The sequence below is a fragment of the Eretmochelys imbricata genome, chromosome 24 (assembly GCF_965152235.1).
Source record: "Eretmochelys imbricata isolate rEreImb1 chromosome 24, rEreImb1.hap1, whole genome shotgun sequence".
Classification (NCBI taxonomy): domain Eukaryota; kingdom Metazoa; phylum Chordata; order Testudines; family Cheloniidae; genus Eretmochelys; species Eretmochelys imbricata.
In genome coordinates this window covers 14,449,841-14,473,814 of record NC_135595.1, presented here as the reverse complement: position 1 = coordinate 14,473,814, position 23,974 = coordinate 14,449,841, and the positions used below count along the sequence as shown (strand labels likewise).

Sequence of the window (23,974 nt, the reverse complement as noted above, 5' to 3'; positions counted from 1 at the left end):
GTAATTAGAACAAAGAGTTAGCTCACATCGTGCATTGGCAATGTGCACAACGAACCATCACAGAACATGCAATTTCATTCAAGCTCCTAATTTTCTATTTCCTTGGTTTGGTTAATTAACAAAAGGCACCATCTGTAATGGGGTCCCAGGTCTGATGAACTGGTTGCCTCACAGAGGCCAGGAGATGGGATACAGACAATCTCTCTCCTACGATGAGGCTTCTAATTCGGTTTATTGTTTCATGGTCTCACTACTAGATTTTTGTTTTGAATCAGGGTCAGTAGCGGTTAAAATTAATTCCCAACTGATGGCTTGTGTGGGATGAGTTGGTGGGTTCCCAGCCCAGTTCCTAATGGACAAACATCCCAGTTAGTAGCCACCCTGAATCCCAGCTCTGATTATGTCCCAGTCTCAGAAGGGAAGGCAAGGATTGGACTGGCCATGGAGAGCACACTACATTCCTAGCAGTGTTTCCCTAGTGCTGTGGGTTCAGCACTCGTAGTGGCCTTGGCAGCTACACCCTGGGCTAGGGTGCAGCTGCCTGCTGAGAGAGACCATTGTCTGTTAAAAATGTTCTGCAGTGTTTAGATCCACATCTACCAGCCAACAAGAATTAACGATCCCCCAAGGGGCAGGCAGCGGTGAACACGGGGTACTCACAGCAGAATTTTGTCGTCCTCCAGGGACGCACCATAGCTCCAGCTTCCTGACATGCCTCGGAATAGCCAGCAACTGCCTGGCAGACATTACTCTCCCGCCCACTGAGGAAGCAATAGCCGTACACGCAGTCTACGAAGTATCCATGGGGGTCCACTTTGCTGTGACATCCTCTGAAAGGGCCACTCTTGTGGAGGATGAGCCCACACTGCCCTCTGCTACCTTGTTGTTGTTTTTCAATAGCCTCTACACTTGCACATGGTGGTATCGTTACTGCAGAGCATCCTGGGATGTCGCCCACCTTCCAGCTCTGGCCAAAGCTGATGGGGTTTGGTGCCATCGTGCCATCCCTCATGAGCAAGTCGTCCTCCCTGTCCCTGTTAAAATTGCCACACAGACCGCACACAGCTCCCGTGTAGGTGACTGGCAGAGTGATCGTGGTACGTCCTGACCACCCAGCATAGGTAACGGTGAGACCAAAGTCTGTCTGGATCACTGTGGCCCAGCCCTTTCTATACATAGTGATTTTCTTATCATCGAGGTTGAAGGGAAGGGTAATCAGGAAACTGTTCACCTGTAAAAGCAAGACATATGGGATATGAAACATTGCTCGCTCGTGGTGGAACCTCTGGCTCCAGCACAGAGCTCTGGCCCATCTACTGCTGCTGAAATCTTCATCCAGGTTGACCTGCTCCCTCCTCTACAGCCTGCCTGAATCCCTGCTCTCCAGACTAGGAAGGATCCTCCAGCCGGACTTTCATTTCCTCTGGCATTGGCTATTGCAGTTCCCTCCTCTGTGTGCTACCTGAGCCCCAGCTCCCGAGGTTCCCACATATGTTGGATGCTATTGACACTTTCTCACACAGACGAAATGTCACCCCAACCCTCTAGCTTCTCCACTGGCTCCCCATTCACATCAGAATCCAGTTAATATTTGACCTGTTTTTTAAGATCCTTCTATGCTTTTTCTGCAACCGACTTCTGATCACAAAGGTGACTTTCCAGAAATGTTTTAGTGACTAGATGTGATTTCTGAAACTCACCATGATTCTCCCAGGGAATTGATTGCTGATCCTGATGTCGGTCTCATAGACCTTGATCTGCACAGGAGCAGTATTGCTTTCCTGGAAGTAGACTTCAAAGTCCACCAGTCCTTCCGCCTTCTTGCATAGGATAGTTAGCTGGTAGTGGCAGGTGCCTTGGAAGTTGTATCTCTGTCCATCAAAGGTGGTGTAGTGCAGATTTCTTGTCACAGAGCAGGTGGCGTAGCTGGAGGGGTAACAGCCTCGTACGCCATTCACTAGCCCGCACCTCTCCGAGTGTTTGCACGTAGCGGCCGCGCATTCGACTTGTCTAGTGGCTGCATTGCACATGCACCGTGTCCCACATGCCTCATCAACCCAGAAACTCTCATTGGGGGCATAGGGACGCCCCTCAAACTGGCACCCACAGCTGCCCTTGGGGATGCATTTGCCCTGGCTCAGCACAAAACCATCCGTGCACTGACAACTTTCCACGCAGGGGTCTTTGCAACTGCTGGGGGCTGACTGGTCCACACATGTGGCTGGGCAGGCTGTTCCACAGAGCTGGTACTGGCTGTTCTCCAGGGGGCACTCCATGGCTGGGGAGTGAAGGACCCACAGATTTAGCAGCAAACCCTCTCCACACAAAAGCAATATTTAAAATAGACTGAAAGGGACGTATCTTGTGGGGCCCAGAGAGCCCTCAAATCCCAGTGACCTCAACATTGGCTGAGGGTGCTCAGTATGTTGTAGAAGGTGCTTCGCCCCTTACAGGATCAGGCCCATAGTAGGAAGAGTCACTTAAAAACTGGCATCATTTCACCTCAACCATCCATGTGTTATCAGTCGACGTTAGATACTCAAAGTGACAGGCTGTGATGAAGGGGGGATTGTGTGTACTATTTTTATAACCTCTATGTGTGCCTCGGTTTTCCCATATGCCTTCTGTGTTCCTCAGTGTGTCCAAAATGACTGTTTGCTCCCAGGGCACGCTAAGGCCATGTCTACACGAGCACTTATGCCAGCAAAACTTTTGTCACTCAGGGGTGTGAAAAACAACACCCCCGCCGAGCAACACAAGTTTTGCTGGCATAAGCACTTGTGTGCAGAGCGCTATGTTGGCGGGTGATGCTCTCCTGCCGGCAAAGCTCCCGCCACTCGTTGAGCTGGTTTTATTACGTTGCTGGGGAGAGCTCTCCCGTCAGCACAATGCAGCTGCACGAGCGATCTCACAGCGGCACAGGGGTATCGGTGCAGCTGTGCTGCTCTAAGCTTGCTAGTGTAGACGTGTAAGAAACATCGGTACGAATGTCGCCGAGCTGTCTCAGCTGGATGGGTCATTAAAAAGGACTGGCTGAGAGGGACCCCATATCAGTGGAGAATCCAGAAGATAATGGCAAATGCAGTCACAAGGACATTGACACCTAGCAATAAATGACTCCGAGGTGGATGGATTTCCCTGCCTCTCAGCAGGGAGGTGGAGCAAAAATCCCGCAGCTCGAGAAGAAAGGACTGGGAAATGTGATGTCATGAAATAAGGGTTGGCTGCTAGCAGGAGTTGGGGCTCTCACCTGGAGTCTGACCAAAGAGCTCAGATGGAGACCTGGTCTACACTACCGAGTTAGATGGATGTAGGGCAGCTTATGTCAACCTAATTCTGTTGGAGTCTACACTAAAATGGAGCTCCCACCTCTGTAACTCGCCTATTACACTGACTTAATAACTCCACCTCCGCAAAAGGCATAGCGCATAGTGCTTAGGTCGATTTAGTTAGGTTGATGTAGATGTAGACAATGCAGTGATTACGTCGACTGTTGCTGCCTTTCAGAAGCCATCCCACAATGCCCCACACGGACAGTTAAATTGCTGCAAGCGCTCCTGATGAGGACGTGCACTGCCGACACAAGGAGCAGAGTGCGGACACGTAAAACCGATTCAGTTACTGCTGTGGCTGTACATCACATAACTTAGGGCAAATCTACACACAAAACTACACAGGCACCTTAGCAATACCATGGACAGACAAGTACTGTGGGTACAATAGAATCCAGGAGCTCTGATTTCCCAATCACTGCTCAATCCCAAATCACTTGATCACACTCCCTCCCAAATAGGGTTTCCGGGTGCCTGGTTTTCGACCAGAACACCCAGTCGAAAAGGGACCCTGGCAACTCTGGTCAGCACCGCTGACCGACCCGTTAAAACTCCGGTTGGTGGTGTAGCGGGGCAGGCAGGCTCTCTACCTGGCTCCATGCAGCTCCTGGGAAGCAGCGACATGTCCCTCCATCTCAGGGGCAGCCACGGGGGCTCCTTGCTTTGCCCCTACCCCAAGTGCCAGCTCCACGGCTCCCACTGGCTGGGAACAGCCAATGGGAGCTGCGAGGGCGATGCCTGGGGTCGGGAGCAGCACACAGAGCCCCATGGCTACCTCCAAGCAGGAGGGACATATCTCTGCTTCCCAGGAGCTGCCTGAGGTAAACACCAACTAGAGACCACACCCCGCATCCCCTCCCCAACCCCCTGCCCCGGCCCTGAGCCACCTCCTGCAACCCAACTCCCTGCCCCATCCCTGAGCCCCCTCCTGCAACCCAACTCCCTGCCCCAGCCCTGAGCCCCCTCCCGAACCCAAACTCCCTCCCAGAGCCCGCACCCTGCACCCCATCCTGCACTCACACTCCCTTCTCCAGTCCAGAGCCCCCTCCCGCACTCTGAACCCCTTGGTCCCAGCCCAGAGCATCCCTCCTGCACTCCAAACCCCTCATCCCAGGCCACACCCCAGAGCCCACACCCCCAGACAGAGCCCTCACCCTCACCCTCTCCCGCACCCTAATCCCCTGCCCCAGCCCAGACCCCCCCTCCTGCACCCTGAAAACTTCATTTATGGCTCCACCCCAGAGCCTGCACCCCCAGTCCAGAGTCCCTCCCCCTCTTGCACTCTAAACCCCGCCCCAGGCTGGTGAAAATAAGCACATGACCAAGGGTTGGGGAGAGCGAGTGACGTTGGGAGGGGAGATGGAGTGAGCAGGGGGGTGGGGCCTTGGAGAAGGGGCAGGGCAGGGGACGGGACAAGGGTGTTCAGTTTTCTGTGATTAGAAAGTTGGCAACCTTACTCCCAACACAAGGGCCAGAACTCCTGATTTCCCAATCATTATTCAATCCCAAACCACTCGATCACGCCCCCTCCCAACACCAGGGCTAGAACTCAAGAGTGCTGAGCCCCAGGCTCCCCGGTCTAACCAGCAGACCATAGACCTTGGCATTCAAATCTGTACTCACGGCATCTGGCCAGCTGCCTCCATTCCCCAATCCTGACCCCCTCCAGCTGGCAGGCGTCCGCATAGGCCTTCAGGGCCTCACACAGGGCCTTCCTGTAGCCGTCGCTGTGGCACAGATCGTACACGCAGTTGTCCAGGTAGACTGTAGGATCCACCTTGGTGTGGCACTGGCTGAAGGGCCCATCTGAGACCTTGGTTATCAGGCCGCACGAGGCCTCTTCCTTGTACTTTCTGGCTATGCTGGCGGCACAGGGCCTGCAACCTCCAATGCAATCGTGCCAGCAAAACTGATCCTCATCTTCCACTGCCCAGCTTTTCCCCAGGGCGGCGACACTGCGAGCCAGGTCCCCTTCTGAGGTCCGGAAGTCATCGGAGGGGTCCCCATTATAGTTGCCACACAGGCCGCACAGGCTGACCAAGAAGACCCTGGGAACAGTGATCCTCAGGTGGTTGTTCCAGTCATAGGACATGCTGAAGTTGAAATCGGTGCGGAGGATGAGGGAGGTGCCGCTCTGATAGAGCTGAAGGGTCCCGTTGTTCAGGGAGATGGGTAAGTGGGCCCTGGTGTTATTCAGCTTCATGGTGAGAAAGAAAGGGCAAAGGTCAGAATCGAGTGCATAGGTCGTTCATTTAGAAAGGGACCTCTTCTCAGATACAATTTTTCACTAGTATTTGCCTATTCTTCAAAATCAAAAGTTTTGATGGAAACTAAACAGATTTCAAAGACTGACCTGGAGCCAGGACTCCATTCCCCTTCCCAGAAAATTTAGTAATTTTGGGTTTTCATTCCATATTGGAATGAAGCTCATTTTCAAATAATTGAAATCCTCTCCCAAATGGAATTAACTTTCTCCAGCCACTTCTATCTAGTATGATGCTATAATTTACTATTGGTTCAGATTTGGGTCCAGATTCAGTGAAAATTATGAGTTGGTTCCATTACTATTGATTGGAATTTTTCCAAACAATTCCAATAATGGACCCGTGATTTCAGTATAGCCCATTGTAGATGAAAGGGCTGGAAATAAGAATTGCTGGCAGCTGCTGTAAATGACAGGGACTGCATTGGTTAGAGCTGTTAAGGAGCGGCTCCACTGAAAGAGGGGGCTGCGTTGGTGACAGCTGTTAGCAGCATCACCTGGGGGACGAGAGGTCTCTAGGAGCTGACTACAATGTTCCGGGGCTCCTGAGGTACCTCAGGTTGGAGATGGCTCTGTAGTTTAAAGGCCCTGAGATGTGCCTCAGAGTTTCCCCATAGCTTAGAGCTCAGGCATGTCCTCCTGGATCCAATAGTGGGGATTCTCCTCAGGTGGGCTCTCAGAGGAATCCCTGTTACATTAGAAACTGCTGGGGAATTTGCGGAAGGATGGACACAGTGGAGCTGGGATTTGCCCTTCTCCTGCATGACATGCTGTGGGATATGTAATGACCAAATGTTCACATCTACACTTTATCTGGTGTGTAGATCCTATGTGCTTGTGACAGAACTGACAGCTCCTTATACTAAGCCACCAAACCTGCTCCCCTCAGCACAGCATCCTCTAGCGCCAGATTGGGATCAGTGCGAAGTGCGACTCTGACGGGACAGCACCCCTGACTGACCCCCCCACACACCACTCCCTGCCACACAGCACCTGCTAGCGCCATGATGGGAATTGGGGTCAGCACTAACTGCAAGGGGAGAGTGCTCTGTACTTGATACCCAGACCGCTCCCTACCACAGAACTCTCACCAGTGTCCTGCTGGGCATTGGGCTTAATATTAACTCGGGAGAAAGGTCCTGCTACTGAGACACCTACACATCTAAATAGTACAGCGCCCCCTATCAAAGTGCTGGTATGTGGGTGACAGCACAGATACAGTGGCAGAGCTCCTACTAAATCAATAATAATACCCACTGCAACACCTTGGGGTATTTTTTTCAAGGTAGCCTATCTATGTACTGACCACACCAGATTTTGTCTAGCTTGCAATTCTACGTGGAGGTCGGGAGTGCAGTTTCCTGCCCTCTATTTAGTAAAGCCTACAGGGTGAGCATAGGAGCAAGGTGACGTGTGTGCCAAGCACTCACCCACACAAAGCCGACCTCAGTCCTGGCTGCTGTGACGGTGACTCCATCTACCTGGACAGTCACCGACCCAATGTAGAAAACCTGTGTGTTCCCACTGTTTTCGCTCTTAGCTATGACGTGGAAGGAGGGCAGGATGGAGTCATCCCTGCAGGTCTTGGCCACCGTGTAGTTGCAGGTGCCGTAGAAATCATACACCCGTCCATCGAAGGTGTGGTAATGCAAGTAACCCCCAGCCCAGCATGTGGCCTGAGAGACTAGAACACACTCTGGCTGCCCATTTATCATCTTGCAAATAGTTCCTTCTCTGCAGCGGACCACACTGCACAATGACTTTGGAATATCTAGAGGGGAAAGACAATAGAAATACAAGAAACACCAGACTAATCAGTTATTTATGAGAGCAGAGAGGGGGCTGAGGGTGGTGTGAAAACCAGGATGAAATTTAGTGTCCTTGGATCCTATTTCTTAATCTAGCCTGTTTGTGAAATGGACCGAATGATCTATCTATCTATCTATCTATCTATCTATCTATCTATCTATCTATCTATCTATCCCCATATACCCAATCTACCTATCTATCTATCTATTCCCATACACCCCCTCAATCTATCTACCTATCTATCCCCATACACTCTATCTATCTATTCCCATGCACCCTTCACAAATTTCTCACTAGTCCCCTGTTGAGGAAATCCCTGCCTGGGTGACACCTTTCCTGGCATAGAGCCAGCAGAGGGATCTCCTGTGTCTCCCTCCCACCAGTGCCCAGCAGAGGTGGTACAACCCAGAGGGGCATGTTGTGGGAAGCATTAAACAGGCAAAGGAGAACGGCTGGGATGTGATGGGCTCTGACACTGCCCAGCTGACTGATGGCCCCTATGGGGCTACAGCCAGTAGGATCCATTTTGAGCAGCCCCCAGGTTTTAATAAGATCCCTGACAACTGCCCATCCTACTCCGCTGTGTATGCCAGAAACAGGACACAGCAGACACCCTGATCCAACAAGGATTTTCATCTTTCAAGTTGAAATTCTGTAATATGGCTCGGGGTTCATGGCTAAATAAAGGGGAAGAGAAAGTCAAAAGGGTGAGGAGACATAATCACAACTAGAAAAGGAGTACTTGTGGCACCTTAGAGACTAACATATTTATTTGAGCATAAGCTTTCGTGAGCTACAGCTCACGTCATCGGATGCATTCAGTGGAAAATACAGTGGGGAGATTTATATACATAGAGAACATGAAACAATGGGTGTTACCATACACACTGTAACCAGAGTGATCATTTAAGGTGAGCTATTACCAGCAGGAGAGCAGGGTGAGGGGGAAAACCTTTTGTAGTGATAATCAAGGTGGGCCATTTCTAGCAGTTGACAAGAACGTCTGAGGAACAGTGGAGGGTGGGGAACTGGGGGAATAAATATGGAGAAATAGTTTTACTTTGTGTAATGACCCATCCACTCCCAGTCATTATTCAAGCCTAAGTTAATTGTATCCAATTTGCAAATTAATTCCAATTCAACAGTCTCTTGTTGGAGACTGTTTTTGAAGTTTTTTTGTTGAAGAATTGCAACTTTTAGGTCTATAATCGAGTGACCAAAGAGATTGAAGTGTTCTGCGACTGGTTTTTGAATGTTATAATTCTTGACGTCTGATTTGTGTCCATTTATTCTTTTATGTAGCGACTGTCCAGTTTGACCAATGTACATGGCAGAGGGGCATTGCTGGCATATGATGGCATATATCACATTGGTAGATGTGCAGGTGAATGAGCCTCTGATAGTGTGGCTGATGTGATTGGACCCTATGATGATGTTCCCTGAATAGATATGCGGACACAGTTGGCAGCGGGCTTTGTGGCAAGGACAGGTTCCTGGGTTAGTGTTTTTGTTGTGTGGTGTGTGATTGCTGATGAGTATTTGCTTCAGGTTGGGGGGCTGTCTGTAGGCAAGGACTGGCCTGTCTCCCAAGATCTGTGAGAGTGATGGGTCATCCTTCAGGATAGGTTGTAGATCCTTGATAATGCGTTGGAGAGGTTTTAGTTGGGGGCTAAAGGTGATGGCTAGTGGCGTTCTGTTATTTTCTTTGTTGGGCCTATCCTGTAGTAGGTGACTTCTGAGTACTCTTCTGGCTCTGTCAATCTGTTTCTTCACTTCAGCAGGTGGGTATTGTAGTTGTAAGAACGCTTGATAGAGATCTTGTAGGTGTTTGACTCTGTCTGAGGTGTTGGAGCAAACGCGGTTTTATTGTAGAGCTTGGCTAGAGACAATGGATCGTGTGGTGTAGTCTGGATGAAAGCTGGAGGCACGTAGGTAGGAATAGCGGTCAGTAGGTTTCCGGTATAGGGTGGTGTTTATGTGACCATCGCTTATTAGCACCATAGTGTCCAGGAAGTGGATCTCTTGTGTGGACTGGTCCAGGCTGAGGTTGATGGTGGGATGGAAATTGTTGAAATCATGGTGGAATTCCTCAAGGGCTTCTTTTCCATGGGTCCAGATGATGAAGATGTCATCAGTGTAGCGCAAGTAGAGTAGGGGCATTAGGGGACGAGAGCTGTATTTCCCCACTGTATTTTCCACTGAATGCATCCGATGAAGTGAGCTGTAGCTCACAAAAGCTCATGCTCAAATAAATTTGTTAGTCTCTAAGGTGCCACAAGTACTCCTTTTCTTTTTGTGAATACAGACTAACACGGCTGCTACTCTGAAACCAATCACAACTACTTTACTCACTGCTTGTGCAATAACCCCTCAGGCATGTTGCAATCAGTGACTGTCCTTTACCTTGGCTGATGCAGCCCATGACGCCGTCTCTGATCTGGCAGGTTTCTCCTCTGGAGCAGCTATGGGCTTCGCAGGTCACCCCTTGGGTGGGAACACAGGTGCAGCTTTGCTGGCAGTCGTTCATCAGGACCGTCTGACTGGGCTAAGGGAATGTTTGGAAAAGGGGAAATATTGCAATGGAACTGGAAACAATTATTTATAATATTTCTGGCAGTGCTAAACCCAGAACTCTGTGATGAGGTGTGTGAATGTGCATATTGTGTCATAACATTATTTCTCTGTCTAAAGGCTGTCTGATCGCTTTCTTTGACAGGGTAACAAGCCTTGTGGATAGAATCATAGAATTTTAGGGTTGGAAGAGATGTCAGGAGGTCATGTAGTCCAACCCCCTGCTCAAAGCAGGACCAATACCAACTAAATCATACCAGCCAGGGCTTCGTCAAGCTGGGCCTTAAAAACCTCTAAGGATGGAGATTCCACCACCTCTCTAGGTAACCCATTCCAGTGCTTCACCACCCTCCTAGTGAATTAGTGTTTCCTAATATCCAACCTAGATCTCCCCCACTGCAACTTGAGACCATTGCTTCTTGTTCTGTCAATGAGTCCTGCCATGAGTGCAAGGGACTGGACTAGATGACCTCTCGTGGTTCCTTTCACCCTGTGATTCTATTATTCCAATGGGTTAAGTGCTGATCTGAGGGCTAGGAACAACACCTAGGTTCTATCCTGCCATCTGCTCCTGGCTCATTGTGTTGAAATGAGCAAGTCACTACCCCTCTTTGTGCCTCCGTTTCTCCATAACAAGCAAAGTGCATTTAATCTTCTTGCCTTTTTTGGAACTTTGGGCATTGAGTACTAGCAGAGCTGGGATGCGAGGTTGGATGGGCCAGTGCTCTGATCCATTATAGAAAACCCTATCCCTGACGAAGTGTAGGATTTAAGATGCGTATAAAGCAAAAATTAAATCAGACCCGGACCACTTGAGGTGCTACCTCATAGTATCTCCCCTGTTCAAAGCATCCACAGTGCTCATGAGTCACACAGCCCTGGCCGTCAAAGAAGAAGCCATCGTCACATTGGCAGCCTTCAGCACAGGTCGTCGGGCAGTCTATGATGTTTCCAGTGCAGGTGACAGTGCAGAGGTCAGCACAGACCTCATAGTGGCTGTTGGCAGGGCAGCTCACAGCTTAAATGGAGAGAAGAATAATTATTGGCTGGACAGATCTCATACCACGGGCTACAGGGAGGAAACATAAAGGAGAGGAGAACAGCACAGGAAGGAGAGGACAAGGACACCTGAGGCTGTTGGTTCACACTGAAAGAGTCTATGAAGAATCCCAGAAGTCTGGAATTTGGTTCCCATAAATGCTGTCTCCCTCTCCCCTTTTGTCCCGCACCCAGCGCACCTTGGCTACATGAGCTCCATCAGTATCATGGACTTACGGCAGAAGGAGGTGCTCCTCCAGGGCGGGATGGTGACCTTAGCCTCTTGGCAGGCTGTCACGTAGCTGTGAATGCTCTGGCACAGGACCTGGGAGTCCCCGTTTCCCAGGCACACATCATACAGGCAGTTGCTCAGATACACACTGGGGCTGACCGTGCCGTGGCAGGCAGTGAAGGGGCCATCGGGGTCTGTGAGCAACCCGCAGTAGTGGTGCTGTTTGAAGGCGTCCTTCTTCCTCTCCTCACAAACTGGACAGCTGTTCCCAGCACATCTGTCTGCACATGATGCTCCTGGGACCTGGACTTCCCAAGCAGAGCCAAATGCTGCCACATCAGAGGCTGTCCTGCCATTGGGGAGCAGGAACTTGCTGTCCTGCCTTCCACTGTAGTTCCCGCACAGGCCACACGTGTGGCCCTGGTATCGCTGTGGAACGGTGACTCTGGCCTGGTAAACCAGGTCGTAACTCACAATGAGGCCAAAGGCAGTTTGCACCAGGATGTTTGTACCATGCTGATATGCTCGGAGCCGCCTGTTGGCCGTGATCACCGGGAGGTTGTGGAACACCCCATCCACCTGTCCAAGACAGAGCATTCCCCTGTGAGAAGGGGGAGTGGACACTGGGCAGGGGCTGGGACAACGCGTTTTCAGATTCTGCTCTCGCTCACACCATGGAGTAAACCCAGAATGACCCATGACTCCAGATTTCACTTTGGAATGACTTATCCTCATCTTCCAAGCTCTTGACATTATTACTCTGGCCTACATCTCTTCTCTCACCTCCCTATCCACCCACCTGCCTCCCTCCTGATCCTCTCTCTTTTCCATCCCTATCTCCTCCACCCATGTTTGGTCCACACCTCCTTATCATGACAACTCCTGCACTCAAAATAGTTTCTCACTTCTTTTCCATCTCCCCCTCTCTCCTAAACCCCACTTTTCTCATGAATCCTTCTCCATTCACCATTTCCCTCCCTCTCCTGTCTGAACCAATTTCCTATATGTCAAGTTCTCTTTGTTCCAAGGTAAACTACAGGCCTCTCAGGGGAATTGATCTTGAGACAGATTCTTCAACAGAGAGGCCAATGGAGTTCCCATAGGGAGGAATTTCATCCCATGTTTGCAAAATATAAGGTATGTAGAGGGGGTTCCCAAATAATTAATATTAATAAATATGCGGTATGAATCAAGAAGAGAGGCAGAGAAGATACATCTGAGCTGCAGGACACTCAGCTTGCCCAACAAAAGCTCTCACATAGCAACATCCATGAGTAATGCTTTCTACCATCCCCAGTTTACCTCTGGGGGCATTCTGCGCCACTTGCAAGGCAGAATTTGTGCAGAAATTAATGTTGTGCGCACAGAATTTCCTTCCTCCCCCCGAAATGGGTTGCAGAGCTGCTGGCCGCCACTAGGGGCCACTGGACCCAGCAGAGCCCAGCTCACAAATAGAAGACCAGGAGGAGGGGGAGGGAGCTGCAGGCTTCCCCATTCTCAGCGGGCCCTGAAGGAAGGAAGTGTGCAGGAAACTCCATACAAGTCCAGAACCCAGCATCAGGCTGGTTCTCCCTCTGAATCCCTGGGCTCTGAGGGGTAGGAGGAGCGGGTGTCTGGGTTGGGGGAGCCCTGCAGTGGGGCTCTGGGGGGAGGGGTGTGGGTGTCTGGGCTGCGGGGGCTCTGTGGCTGGGCTCTTGGGGAGAGGAGGGGGCAGAGAAACATGATACTGGATTGTCATAGGGGTTTTTTTTAACTCTGTACTCCTGGTGGAATTTGTGTGTGTGTGTATTGTTACAGACATACTTGCTGACAGGTATTTTGAAATAAATTCCCAAAATAATTGAAATTGGCATGAGTATATAATATTATTTTGACAAATAAATATGCAGAATTTTGCAGGATTATAAAATATTGAATTTATCAGAATTTTTAATTTTTTGGCACAGAATTTGCCTGCAGTACCAGTTGGCTGTAAGATTCCATCCCATCCTGGCAGAGGATGACCTGGCTTCAGTTATTTATGCCTTTGCCACCTCTTCGCTGGACTGCAACAAGTGATATAGCTGTGGAAAGAGCCTTCAGCTCTTACTCCAGCTCGTGAAGAATGCTGGAGTTTATCTCCTCAGAAGAACTGTCCACTGTGAACACATCACACCTCTCCTCCACTCCCTACATTGGCCCCCCACAGAACATCAAATCCCATTCAAGGTCTCAGTCCTTATCTTTAATATATTCAACTGCCTTCCAACAAGGGGAGATACTACGTAATTAATTGGATCAATTTCCATGATGAAGACCCTTGTTCCAAAGCTCCTCAAGGCTTGAGCATAACCTGTGCCACCATCGCCTGCCTGCCATGGAGTGCTCTTGCCACACCAGCCCCAAAAGGGCGAAGGAAGCTGAGTAAGGAACCAATTAGTGTGATAGGCCACACATGAGAGGATTAAGCTGGAGGAGCATCCTCTGATTGGAGGATGAAATTCAGCTGAGTGGGTGTGACCTGGGCTAGTATAAAGCCAGGAAGTTGGCAACAGAAAGGGTGGCAGTGAGAAAGTTTGTGTATTAGAGCGGGAAGGAGGGAGCCCAAGGAAGGAGTTGGACCCTAGGAGCCTGGCCCTGAGGGAAGTGCATACCCAGAAGAGAGAAAGATGGAGAAGAAAGATTGTGGGAGGCAGAGGAGGAAGCAGCCCAGGGAGACAGCAGCAAGGCTGGGGACTGATTAGACTATGGCTGCATGTTGTAGAGTCCCTGAGCCAGAACCCAGAGTAGTGGGAAGGCCCAGGTTCTCCTACCAGCCACTGACAGAGTGGCATTGCCTGGACAGCGGGTCCAGGGAGACCCTATACCCCGGAAGGAGAAATCACATAGTGACCTGGCCAGAGGATGAGTCACAAAGAGGAAGCTGCAGCTTCTGGAGCAAGAGAGGGGCCCCAGAGGGAGAGAGAGGGAGAGACCACGAGGGGAGACATTAGACATGGAAGAGAGCTAATTCCCAGAACAGTCAGAAGGAGGCACCACCTGCAGTGAGTAGAGCACCCCGTGACACTGCCACAATGGCCACTTCTCCAGCGATCATGACATCCGTGACAAGGTTAATGCCATCAATAGAAACTCTCAGCGGCCATAAAAGTTATTAAATTTATTCTTCGTGACAGAGTCATTTATGTTGATAGTTAGCACTTTCAGGGTCCAGTTGGCCTTTATCTTATACAACTAGTCATTTCCTCTGAGATGCCTTTAATTCGAGGAGATGTGGCTATTTGGTACAAGCCAGAGTGGTCAAGTCCCCACCATCATCTAAATTCATACTCAAGTGTTGCTGATCCTTGAAGTAGAGGGTACATTAAAGATTGATAAAAGCTTCAGGATGAAGTCTGTGATCAACAGCTTTGCTCCTCTGGCACAACTGGACTTTCACTTTCTACAAATGGGAAATGACTGCCTAGGAAGGAGTACTGTGGAAAGGGATCTGGGGGCTATGGTGGATCACAAGCTAAACATGAGTCAACAGTGTAACACTGTTGCAAAAAAAGCGAACATCATTCTGGGATGTATTAGCAGGAGTGTTGTAAGCAAGACATGAGAAGTAATTCTTACGCTCTATTCCATGCTGATAAGGCCTCAAGTGGCATATTGTGTCCAGTTCCGGGGGGCCACATTTTGAGAAAAATGTGAATAACTGGAAAAAGCCCAGAGGAGAGCAACAACAATGAATAAAGGTCTAGAAAACATGACCTATGCGGAAAGATTGAAAAAACTGGGTTTGTTTAGTCTGGAGAAGAGAAGACTGAGAGGGGACATGATAACAGTTTTCAAGTACATAAAAGGTTGTTACAAGGAGGAGGGTGAAAATTGTTCTCTTTTTCTCTGAGGATAGGACAAGAAGCAATGGGCTTAAATTGCAGTAAGGGAGGTTTAGGTTGGACATTAAGAAAAACTTCCTAACTCTCAGGGTGGTTAAGCACTAGAATAAATTGCCTAGGGAGGGAATGAAATCTCCAACACTGGAGGTTTTTAAGAACAGGTTAGACATACACTTGTCAGGAATGGTCTAGTTATTACATAGTCTGGCCTGAGTGCAGGGGACTGGACCAGATGACCTGTTGAAGTCTCTTCCAGTCCCACACTTCTATGATTCTATGATTAAGGGTAAGGCTTATCTGTGCAGGAAACAGAGCTCTCTTGGAGGCCAGCCCAAGCCTGGAGAATGAACACCCACAGGAATTAAGGACCATCACAGACACCACAACCTTCTGCTCAAAGTGCAGAGCACAAAGTGCATTTCTATGACCTTGTATGATGGGGTGCACTCACCCCGCACTGTGGGCTAAAGAAACCAGGATCCCACATCCCTACTGGGCGTGCTCCAAGTGCAGCACTAGTATAAAAGGGAGCAGCTCAGTCAGGGCTGATCGCTGACGGGGAAGGACACACCTCTCAGGTTCCAGTCTGGGAGCAGCTGGAGCCCCTGACCATGGAAGCCAGAGGCGCCAAGACCCAGACAGATGCCTGGATACCTACCAACGCCCAAGAGGGATCGGAGTCACTGGGAACTGCATGCGCCGAGAAGCCCAGAAACCCGGACGACACCCTGACTACTGCTCCAAGAGACACTGAAGGAAGTGGCCCAGGGGGGACTAGCTGTAGTCCTGTGGGAAGTCAGCATGTTTCAGTTGGAGCCCCACTGACTCAGGGAACCTGGGCCGGGACCTGGTGGAGGCCCTCCTACCCTGGTACTCCCTCCTCTGCCCCCCCAGATGGTTTGCCCATTGGCTCTGGCCACAAGGCCTTACCATCCTATGGGTAAGAACAACCCTACCGACTCTGGCCACAAGGCCTTATTGCCCCGCAAGTAAGGGCACCTCTCTGACTCTGGGCATTGGGTGGCACAGCCCTGAGAGGCATGGCAGTCCTATTGACTCTGGCCGTTGAGAGAGAGGGCATCCGTATCAACCCTTACCATCAGGTCTTCTAGCTCTGAAGAGAAGGGCAGCCAAATTCACTCTGACCACTAGGCCACACTGTCCCAGAGGCAAAGACAATTATGTTGACACTAGCCATTTGGGCTTACCCCCATGAGATAGAAGGCAGGATCTGGAGAAGGCCTTACCATGATGAGCCCCTGTTTGTTCTGCAGCAGGGTGAGTGTGATCCCATACACCTGAATGGACACCAACGTGGCCATGGAGACATTCCCACTGCCCCAGGATTCTTTCTCTACGCTGATTGTGAATGGTGTCAAGTGGCTGGCATCGGTGCAGGTCTTGGCCAGGATGTAGGTGCAGGTGCCTTGGAAGTCAAAGGGGACCCCATCGAAAGAGAGGTAGTGGGGATGGCCAGAGGCAGAACAGGTCGCAGATCCAAATGGGTGGCATTTCTGGATGCCGTCCACGACCCCGCATTCCTCACCGGTGCCGCAGGAGAAAGCCTTACACACAACCTCCCCACCAGCCTGACACATGCACTGCTCCTCGCATGAACCGCTCGGGTGGAAGGTCTCCCCGGCCTGGTAGTAAAATCCTCTGTGGAGGCATCCGCACTGGGAAATGGGGACGCAGCTGTCGCCACTGAGAACAAAGCCCTCGTCACACACGCAGCCTTCCTTACACTGGGTCGTGCATTGCACCGGGGCATAGAGGTTGCTGCATGTCAGATCGCAGCTGCTGCTGCTGCAGAATTCGTAGTGACTGTTCAGGGGACAGGACGGAGCTGTAATTAGAACAAAGAGTTAGCTCACATCGTGCCTAAGCAATATGCGCAATGAACCATCACGAGAAGATGCAACTTCATTCCAGCTCCTAATATTCTATTTCCTTGGTTTAGTTAAATAATTGAAGGCACCAACTGTAGTCCAGCCCCAGGTCTGAAGGACTGGCTGCCTCCAAGAGATCAGATGGTGGGATACAGACAATCTCTCTCCAAGGCCTAAGGTTCCAGTTTGGGTCTTGGATTCATGGTTTCACTACCAGCTTTTTGTTTTGAATCCAGGTCAATAGTGGTTAAAATTCATTCCCAACAGATGGCTTGTATGGGATGAGTTGGTGGGTTCCCAGCCCAGTTCCTAATAGAAAAACGTCACAATTCCAAGCCACCCAGTCCAGGTTCTTATGATGTCCCAGTCTCAGCAGGGAAGCTCGGAACTAGACGGGCCATGAAGTACACTACATCGCTAGACAGTATTTCTCTGGCCCAAGGTACACCACACTGATGGCGCATGTAGTGAGGACAGCTCCAATGGCCACTACCTGTGTTGTACCCATCCTTTGCAGAGAGGACAACTTTAAAAAATGTTCTGCAGAACAGGATAAGCGAGTGTTTCGATCAACATTTACCAGCCAACAAGAATTAACAATCCCCATGGGGCAATCAGTAGTGAACACAGAGGACTCACAGCAGAATTTCGTAGTCCTCCATGGATGCACTATAGCTCCAGCTTCCTGACATGCCTCAGCATACTCAGCAACAGCATGACATACGTTACTCTCCCGCCCACTGAGGACGCAATAGCCGTACACGCAGTCTATGAAGTATCCATGGGGCTGCACTTTGCTGTGACATCCTCTGAAAGGGCTACTCTTGTCTAGGATGATCCCACACTGTCCTCTGCTACCTCGTTGTTTTTCAATAGCCTCTACACTTGTACATGGTGGTATCGTTACTGCAGAGCATCCTGGGAGGTCGCCCACCTTCCAGCTCTGGCCAAAGCTGATGGGGTTTGGTGCCAGCGTGCCATCCCTCATAAGCATGTCGTCCTTCCTGTCCATGTTAAAATTGCCACACAGACCACACACGGCTCCCGCGTAGGTAACCGGCAGAGTCACTGTGGTGCGTCCTGACCACCTGGCATAGGTAACGCTGAGGCCAAAGTCTGTCTGTATCACTGTGGCCCAGCCCTTTCTATACATAGTGGTTTTCTTATCAAGGTTGAAGGGAAGATTAATCAGGAAACCATTCATCTGTAAAAGCAAGACACATGGGATATGAAAAATCGCTCGCCTGTGGTGGAACCTCTCGCCCCAGCACAGAGCTCTGGCCCATGGCTATAATAATAATCTACCTCTTGAAATCTTTGTTCCATCTGGCCTGCTCTCTCCTCTATGGCCTGCCTGAATCCCTGCTTTCCAGACTAGGAAGGATCCTCCAACCGGACTTTCATTTCCTCTGGCATTGGCTATTGCAGTTCCCTCCTCTGTGTGCTACCTGAGCCCCAGCTCCCGAGGTTCCCACATATTTTGGATGCTATTGACACTTTCTCACACAGATGAAGTGTAACCACATCACCCCAACCCTCTAGCTTCTCCACTGGCTGTCCATTCATGTCAGAATCCAGTTAATATTTGACCTGTTTTTTAAGATTCTTCTATGTTTTTCTGCAACCGACTTCTGATCACAAAGGCGACTTTCCAGAAATGTTTTAGAGACTAGATGTGATTTCTGAAACTCACCATGATTTTGCCAGGGAATTGATTACTGACCCTGATGTCGGTCTCATAAACCTTGATCTGTACAGGAGTAGTACTGTTCTCCTGGAAATAGACTTCAAAGTCCACCAGTCCCTCTGCCTTCTTGCACAAGGCAGTTAGCTGGTAATGGCAGGTGCCTTGGAAGTTGTATCTCTGTCTATCAAAGGTGGTGTAGTGCAGATTCTGTGTCACAGTGCAGGTGGTGTAGCTGGAAGGGTAACAGCCCCTTATGCCATTCACTAGCCCACACGTCTCTGAATGTTTGCATTTAGCAGCCACGCATTCAACTTGTCTAGTGGCTGCGTTGCACTTGCACCATGTCCCACATGCCTCATCAACCCAGAAGCTCTCGTTGGGGGCATAGGGACGCCCCTCGAACAGGCACCCACAGCTGCTCTTGGGGATGCATTTGCCCTGGCTCAGCACAAAACCATCCTTGCACTGGCAGCTTTCCACACAGGGGTCTTGGCAGCTGCTGGGGGCTGACTGGTCCACACACGTGGCTGGGCAGGCTGTTCCACAGAGCTGGTACTGGCTGTTCTCCAGGGGGCACTCCATGGCTGGGGAGTGAAGGACCCACAGATTTAGCAGCAAACCCTCTCCATGAAAAAGCAGTAATTAAAATATAGAGAAAGGGGCATAGCTAATGGGGCACAGAGAGCTCTTCAATCCCACTCACCTCAAGAAGAGTAAATGATGCTTATCACATTGCAAGAGGTGCCTGGCACCTTAAAGGATCAGGCCCATAAAGGGATCATTGACTTAAAATTTGGCATCATCTTATCTCAGACTCCCATGTGTCATCGGCAGATGTTATATATTCACAGTGAGAGCCATCTTCGAAATACCATAGACAGATACAAGGAGTACTAGTGGCACCTTAGAGACTAACAAATTTATTTGAGCATAAGCTTTTATGAGCTACAGCTCACTTCATCGGATGCATTCAGTGGAAAATACAGTTGGGAGATTTATATACGTAGAGAACATAAAGCAATGGGTGTTACCATAAACTTAAGGTGAGCTATTACCAGCCATCACCTCCAGCCCCCAACTAAAACCTCTCCAACGCATCATCGAGGATCTACAACCTATCCTGAAGGACGACCCATCACTCTCACAGATCTTGGGAGACAGGCCAGGCCTTGCTTACAGACAGCCCCCCAACCTGAAGCAAATACTCACCAGCAACCACACACCACACAACAGAACCACTAACCCAGGAACCTATCCTTGCAACAAAGCCCGCTGCCAACTCTGTCCACATATCTATTCAGGGGACACCATCATAGGGCCTATTCACATCAGCCACACTATCAGAGGCTCATTCACCTGCACATCTATCAGTGTGATATATGCCATTGTATGCCAGCAATGCCCCTCTGCCATGTACATTGGTCAGACTGGACAGTCTCTACGTAAAAGAATAAATGGACACAAATCAGACGTCAAGAATTATAACATTCAAAAACCAGTCGCAGAACACTTCAATCTCTCTGGTCACTCGATTACAGACCTAACAGTTGTAATTCTTCAACAAAAAAACTTCAAAAACAGACTCCAACAAGAGACTGCTGAACTGGAATTAATTTGCAGACTGGATACAGTTAACTTAGGCTTGAATAATGACTGGGAGTGGATGGGTCATTACACAAAGTAAAACTATTTCCCCATATTTATTCCCCCCGTTCCCCACCCTCCACTGTTCCTCAGATGTTCTTGTCAACTGCTGGAAATGGCCCACCTTGATTATCACTACAAAAGGTTCCCCCCCGCACCTCGCTCTCCTGCTGGTAATAGCTCACCTTAAGTGATCACTCTGGTTACAGTGTGTATGGTAACATCCATTGTTTCATGTTCTCTATGTATATAAATCTCCCCACTGTATTTTCCACTGAATGCATCCGATGAAGTGAGCTGTAGCTCACGAAATCTTATGGTCAAATAAATTGGTTAGTCTCTAAGTTGCCACTAGTACTCCTTTTCTTTTTGCAAATACAGACTAACACAGCTGCTGCTCTGAAACATAGACAGATAGGCAGAGACACTGTAGGTACAGTACAACCAAGAGTCCTCATATCCCAACCACTGCTCAAAGCACTAGGTCACACTCCCGCCTAAGGAGAAGAATAGAATGCAGGAGTGCTGACCCCCAGACCCATTTATATAATGTTGGCATTCAAATCTGTACTCACGACATCTGGCCAGCTGCCTCCATTCCCCAATCCTGACCCCCTCCAGCCGGCAGGCATCCGCATAGGCCTTCAGGGCCTCACACAGGGCCTTCCTGTAGCCGTCATTGTGGCACAGATCATACACGCAGTTGTCCAAGTAGACTGTAGGATCCACCTTGGTGTGGCACTGGCTGAAGGGCCCATCTGAGATCTTGGCTATCAGGTCACATGAGGACTCCTCCTTGTACTTTCTAGCTATGCTGGTGGCACAGGGCCTGCAACCTCCAATGCAATCGTGCCAGCAAAACTGATCCTCATCTTCCACTGACCAGCTTTGCTCCTGGAGAATGTCACTGGGATCCGGATCCTCGGCTGGGGTCCAGAAGTCATCAAACGGGTCCCCATTATAGTTGCCACACAGGCCGCACAGGCTGTTGGAGAAGTCATTAGGGACAGTGATCCTCAGGTGGTTGTTCCAGTCATAGGACACCCTGAGGTTGAAGTCGGTGCGGAAGATGAGGGAGGTGCCGCTCTGATAGAGCCGAAGGGCCCCACTGTTCAGGGAGATGGGTAAGTGGGCCCTGGTGTTATTCACCTTCATGGTGAGAAAGAAAGGGCAAAGGTCACAATCGATGGCACTAGTCTGTCATTTACATTTCATTCTGACCTCTGCTCAGATTAGCAATGGGCCCCATCCAAAATTTTCAGTGAATCTGGTCCCAAATCGGAGCCAGAAATAGTTTATAGCATCATGTTGGATAGAACTGGCTGGAGAAAAGTAATTCTTTATGGTGGAGGATTTCAGTATTTCAAAAATTGGTTCCATCCCAATTTAGAATAAATCTAATTAATTGCAAAATTTTCTCTGAAGGGAAATGGAGACCCAGCTCTGAGGCAGTCCTCCTGGCAAGATGCCAAAGAGCCAGGTCAGCAATCTGGGAGAAGGCCAGGTGGGTTTTGGAATTTGCATGATTTCCATCAGAACATCACTGAAATCGGACCATCTCTTCAAAGACTGTTGATTGTGACAAATTGGGAAATACTGAATAAAAACGATTTCATTGGGATTTCGAAAGGACTAAGCCTAGGAATGGTGAGGTCAACCATGCGGGAGGGGGATGGCGCGGGTTAGAGCTGTTTGGAAGCCGCCCCTGTTGGGGAGGGGTCTACCATATTGCCAATCTCAAGAGATCAAAAATCATGAGTCAGACCCTAAAACTCATGAGATCGGTCCCAAGACATAAAAAGCTTTTTGAAAAAGGACTACACTGTGATTTTCGGACTGTCTTTTGATGTTAGAAATCTCCCTGCCCATTTCAGTGAGTGTCTGTGACAATTTGTGTTGCCCACTCTCCTAAATTTACAGGGGAAGGGAATTTTGGTCCCTGTTGCAGGAGCTGTCACCCCCACATTTGCCTGTCCCCTGTGCAATAATTAATCCTGTCCCCCAGTCCCCTCTTCTGTTCTTTCTGCACCCATTCCCCACCCACCCTATCAGTTCAGCCACCTCAGTAACCCCCGCATTGCCCAAACTCCATTGGTCCAGCCCCCAGCCCATGCCCCCAGTTCAGCTCCCCATTCTCCACCCCATCAGTACAGCTCCCCTCAGTTCAGCACCCCAGCCCCCACCTCCATCAATCAATCCCCCCTCAGTTCAGTCCCAGCCCCTGCCCCCACCCCATCAGTCCCAGACTCCCACCTGCTCAACTCAGCCCCCCACAGCCTCTCCTCTGCTCCTCCTGGGATTCTTCACACACACACCCCAAGTCCCAGAGAGGCCTGCAACAGGATGGGGGCAGGTCCTGGGGCTCTTCACCCCCATTTGCCCCTTCCCAGGGTGGGTGCTGCAGGGCGAAAGGGCATAGGAGCTGTCCCATCCCGTTGCTCATGGGACAGGGGAAGGGAAGGAGCAGAGCCACCCTGGGCAGCTGGGATCTTTGCTCCCCGTTCCCCCCAAATCATAGTGGTGGGTGAAGAGGAGCCACTTTGCTGGCTACCAGTGGGGCTGGACTTCACCATGGGGCTGGAGCTTCTCGTGCCATCACCAGACGAACCCCAGCCCCCGGCAAAACCCTGGCACTTGTGAAAAAGCCACAAGACTGGCAATGCTGGGCCTGTGTCAGCTAGAGCCATTAGGGACCAGCTCCTGTTGGGGAGGGGGCCGTATCGGTTAGAGCCGTTGGGGAACGGCCCCTGTCGGGGAGGGGGCTGTGTTGGACAGAGCCATTAGGGAGCAGCTCCTGCAGGGGAAGGAGCCATGTCAGTTAGAGCCATTAAGGTGCAGCTCCTGTGGGGGAGGGGGCTGCGCTAGTTAAAGGCATTGGAGAGCAGCTCCCGTGAGGAGGGGGCCATGACATCTGCCTGAGAGGAGGTACGCTAAGGGCTGCATTAGGGAGGCTGTGTTGGTGAGTATCGGAGTGTCTGTTGTGGGGACAGTTTGACAGTTTGACCGCATGCTTGATTGGTGGTTTGAAAAGTGTGAATTGGGAGTGCTTTGTTCCAGGTGAGCCTTGAGTGGGCCTGACTGTTATAAAAAGCCAGTCAGCTGCGAACCAGCGGAGCAGCGAACAGCAGAGAGGCTAACAGAGGGAGTTTGCCTGAGAGTTCGCCTGGGGAGAGCCCACCGAGGCTGGCATCTCGCTGGCTTCTCTGAGTAGTTACTACAACTCCTGAGGAAGCTCGTAGAAGGAAGGTAATATGGATGGGGAGTGTTCAGCTGTTGTGACCTGCACTGGATGTGCCATATTTGTCTTTCTTCCACAGGACAGAAGTGACTTTGTCTGTACAAAGTGCAAGCTGGTCTCCATACTGGAAGAGAAGGTTCAAGGTCTGCAGCAACAGGTATCGACCCTGCGTTGCAAAAGAGAAACTGAAGATTTCCTGGACAGACGTCAGGATATGCTTCTATGGGCACAAGGTTCTGAAGATTCAGAGCAGGCTGCGCAGCGGGGACAGGAGGACGGTGAAGCAATTTGGCAGCATGTGACCTCCAGAAGAAGAAAGGGGAGCGTCCATGTACCAGCAGCACAGATACAGGTAAGTAACTGTTTTCATGTTCTCTCCACAGGTACTAAGGTGGAGAGTGGACTAGA

At 50.2% G+C, this 23,974-nt stretch overlaps 1 protein-coding gene across 1 annotated transcript in view; it reads right to left on the bottom strand.

Moving 5' to 3' along the window:
• The window catches only part of LOC144279946 (IgGFc-binding protein-like), a 63,984-nt gene that overhangs the window by 27,538 nt on the left and 12,472 nt on the right, over positions 1-23,974 (bottom strand). The window contains exons 4-14 of the mRNA XM_077841651.1: positions 20,904-21,477; positions 18,691-19,268; positions 17,637-18,201; positions 16,356-16,954; positions 11,251-11,824; positions 10,800-10,993; positions 9,808-9,949; positions 7,026-7,366; positions 4,956-5,529; positions 1,701-2,278; positions 661-1,231 (exon numbers count right to left, since the gene is read on the bottom strand). Coding sequence (XP_077697777.1) covers positions 661-1,231; positions 1,701-2,278; positions 4,956-5,529; positions 7,026-7,366; positions 9,808-9,949; positions 10,800-10,993; positions 11,251-11,824; positions 16,356-16,954; positions 17,637-18,201; positions 18,691-19,268; positions 20,904-21,477 — 5,290 coding nt within the window. The remainder of the gene's footprint in view (positions 1-660; positions 1,232-1,700; positions 2,279-4,955; positions 5,530-7,025; positions 7,367-9,807; positions 9,950-10,799; positions 10,994-11,250; positions 11,825-16,355; positions 16,955-17,636; positions 18,202-18,690; positions 19,269-20,903; positions 21,478-23,974) is intronic.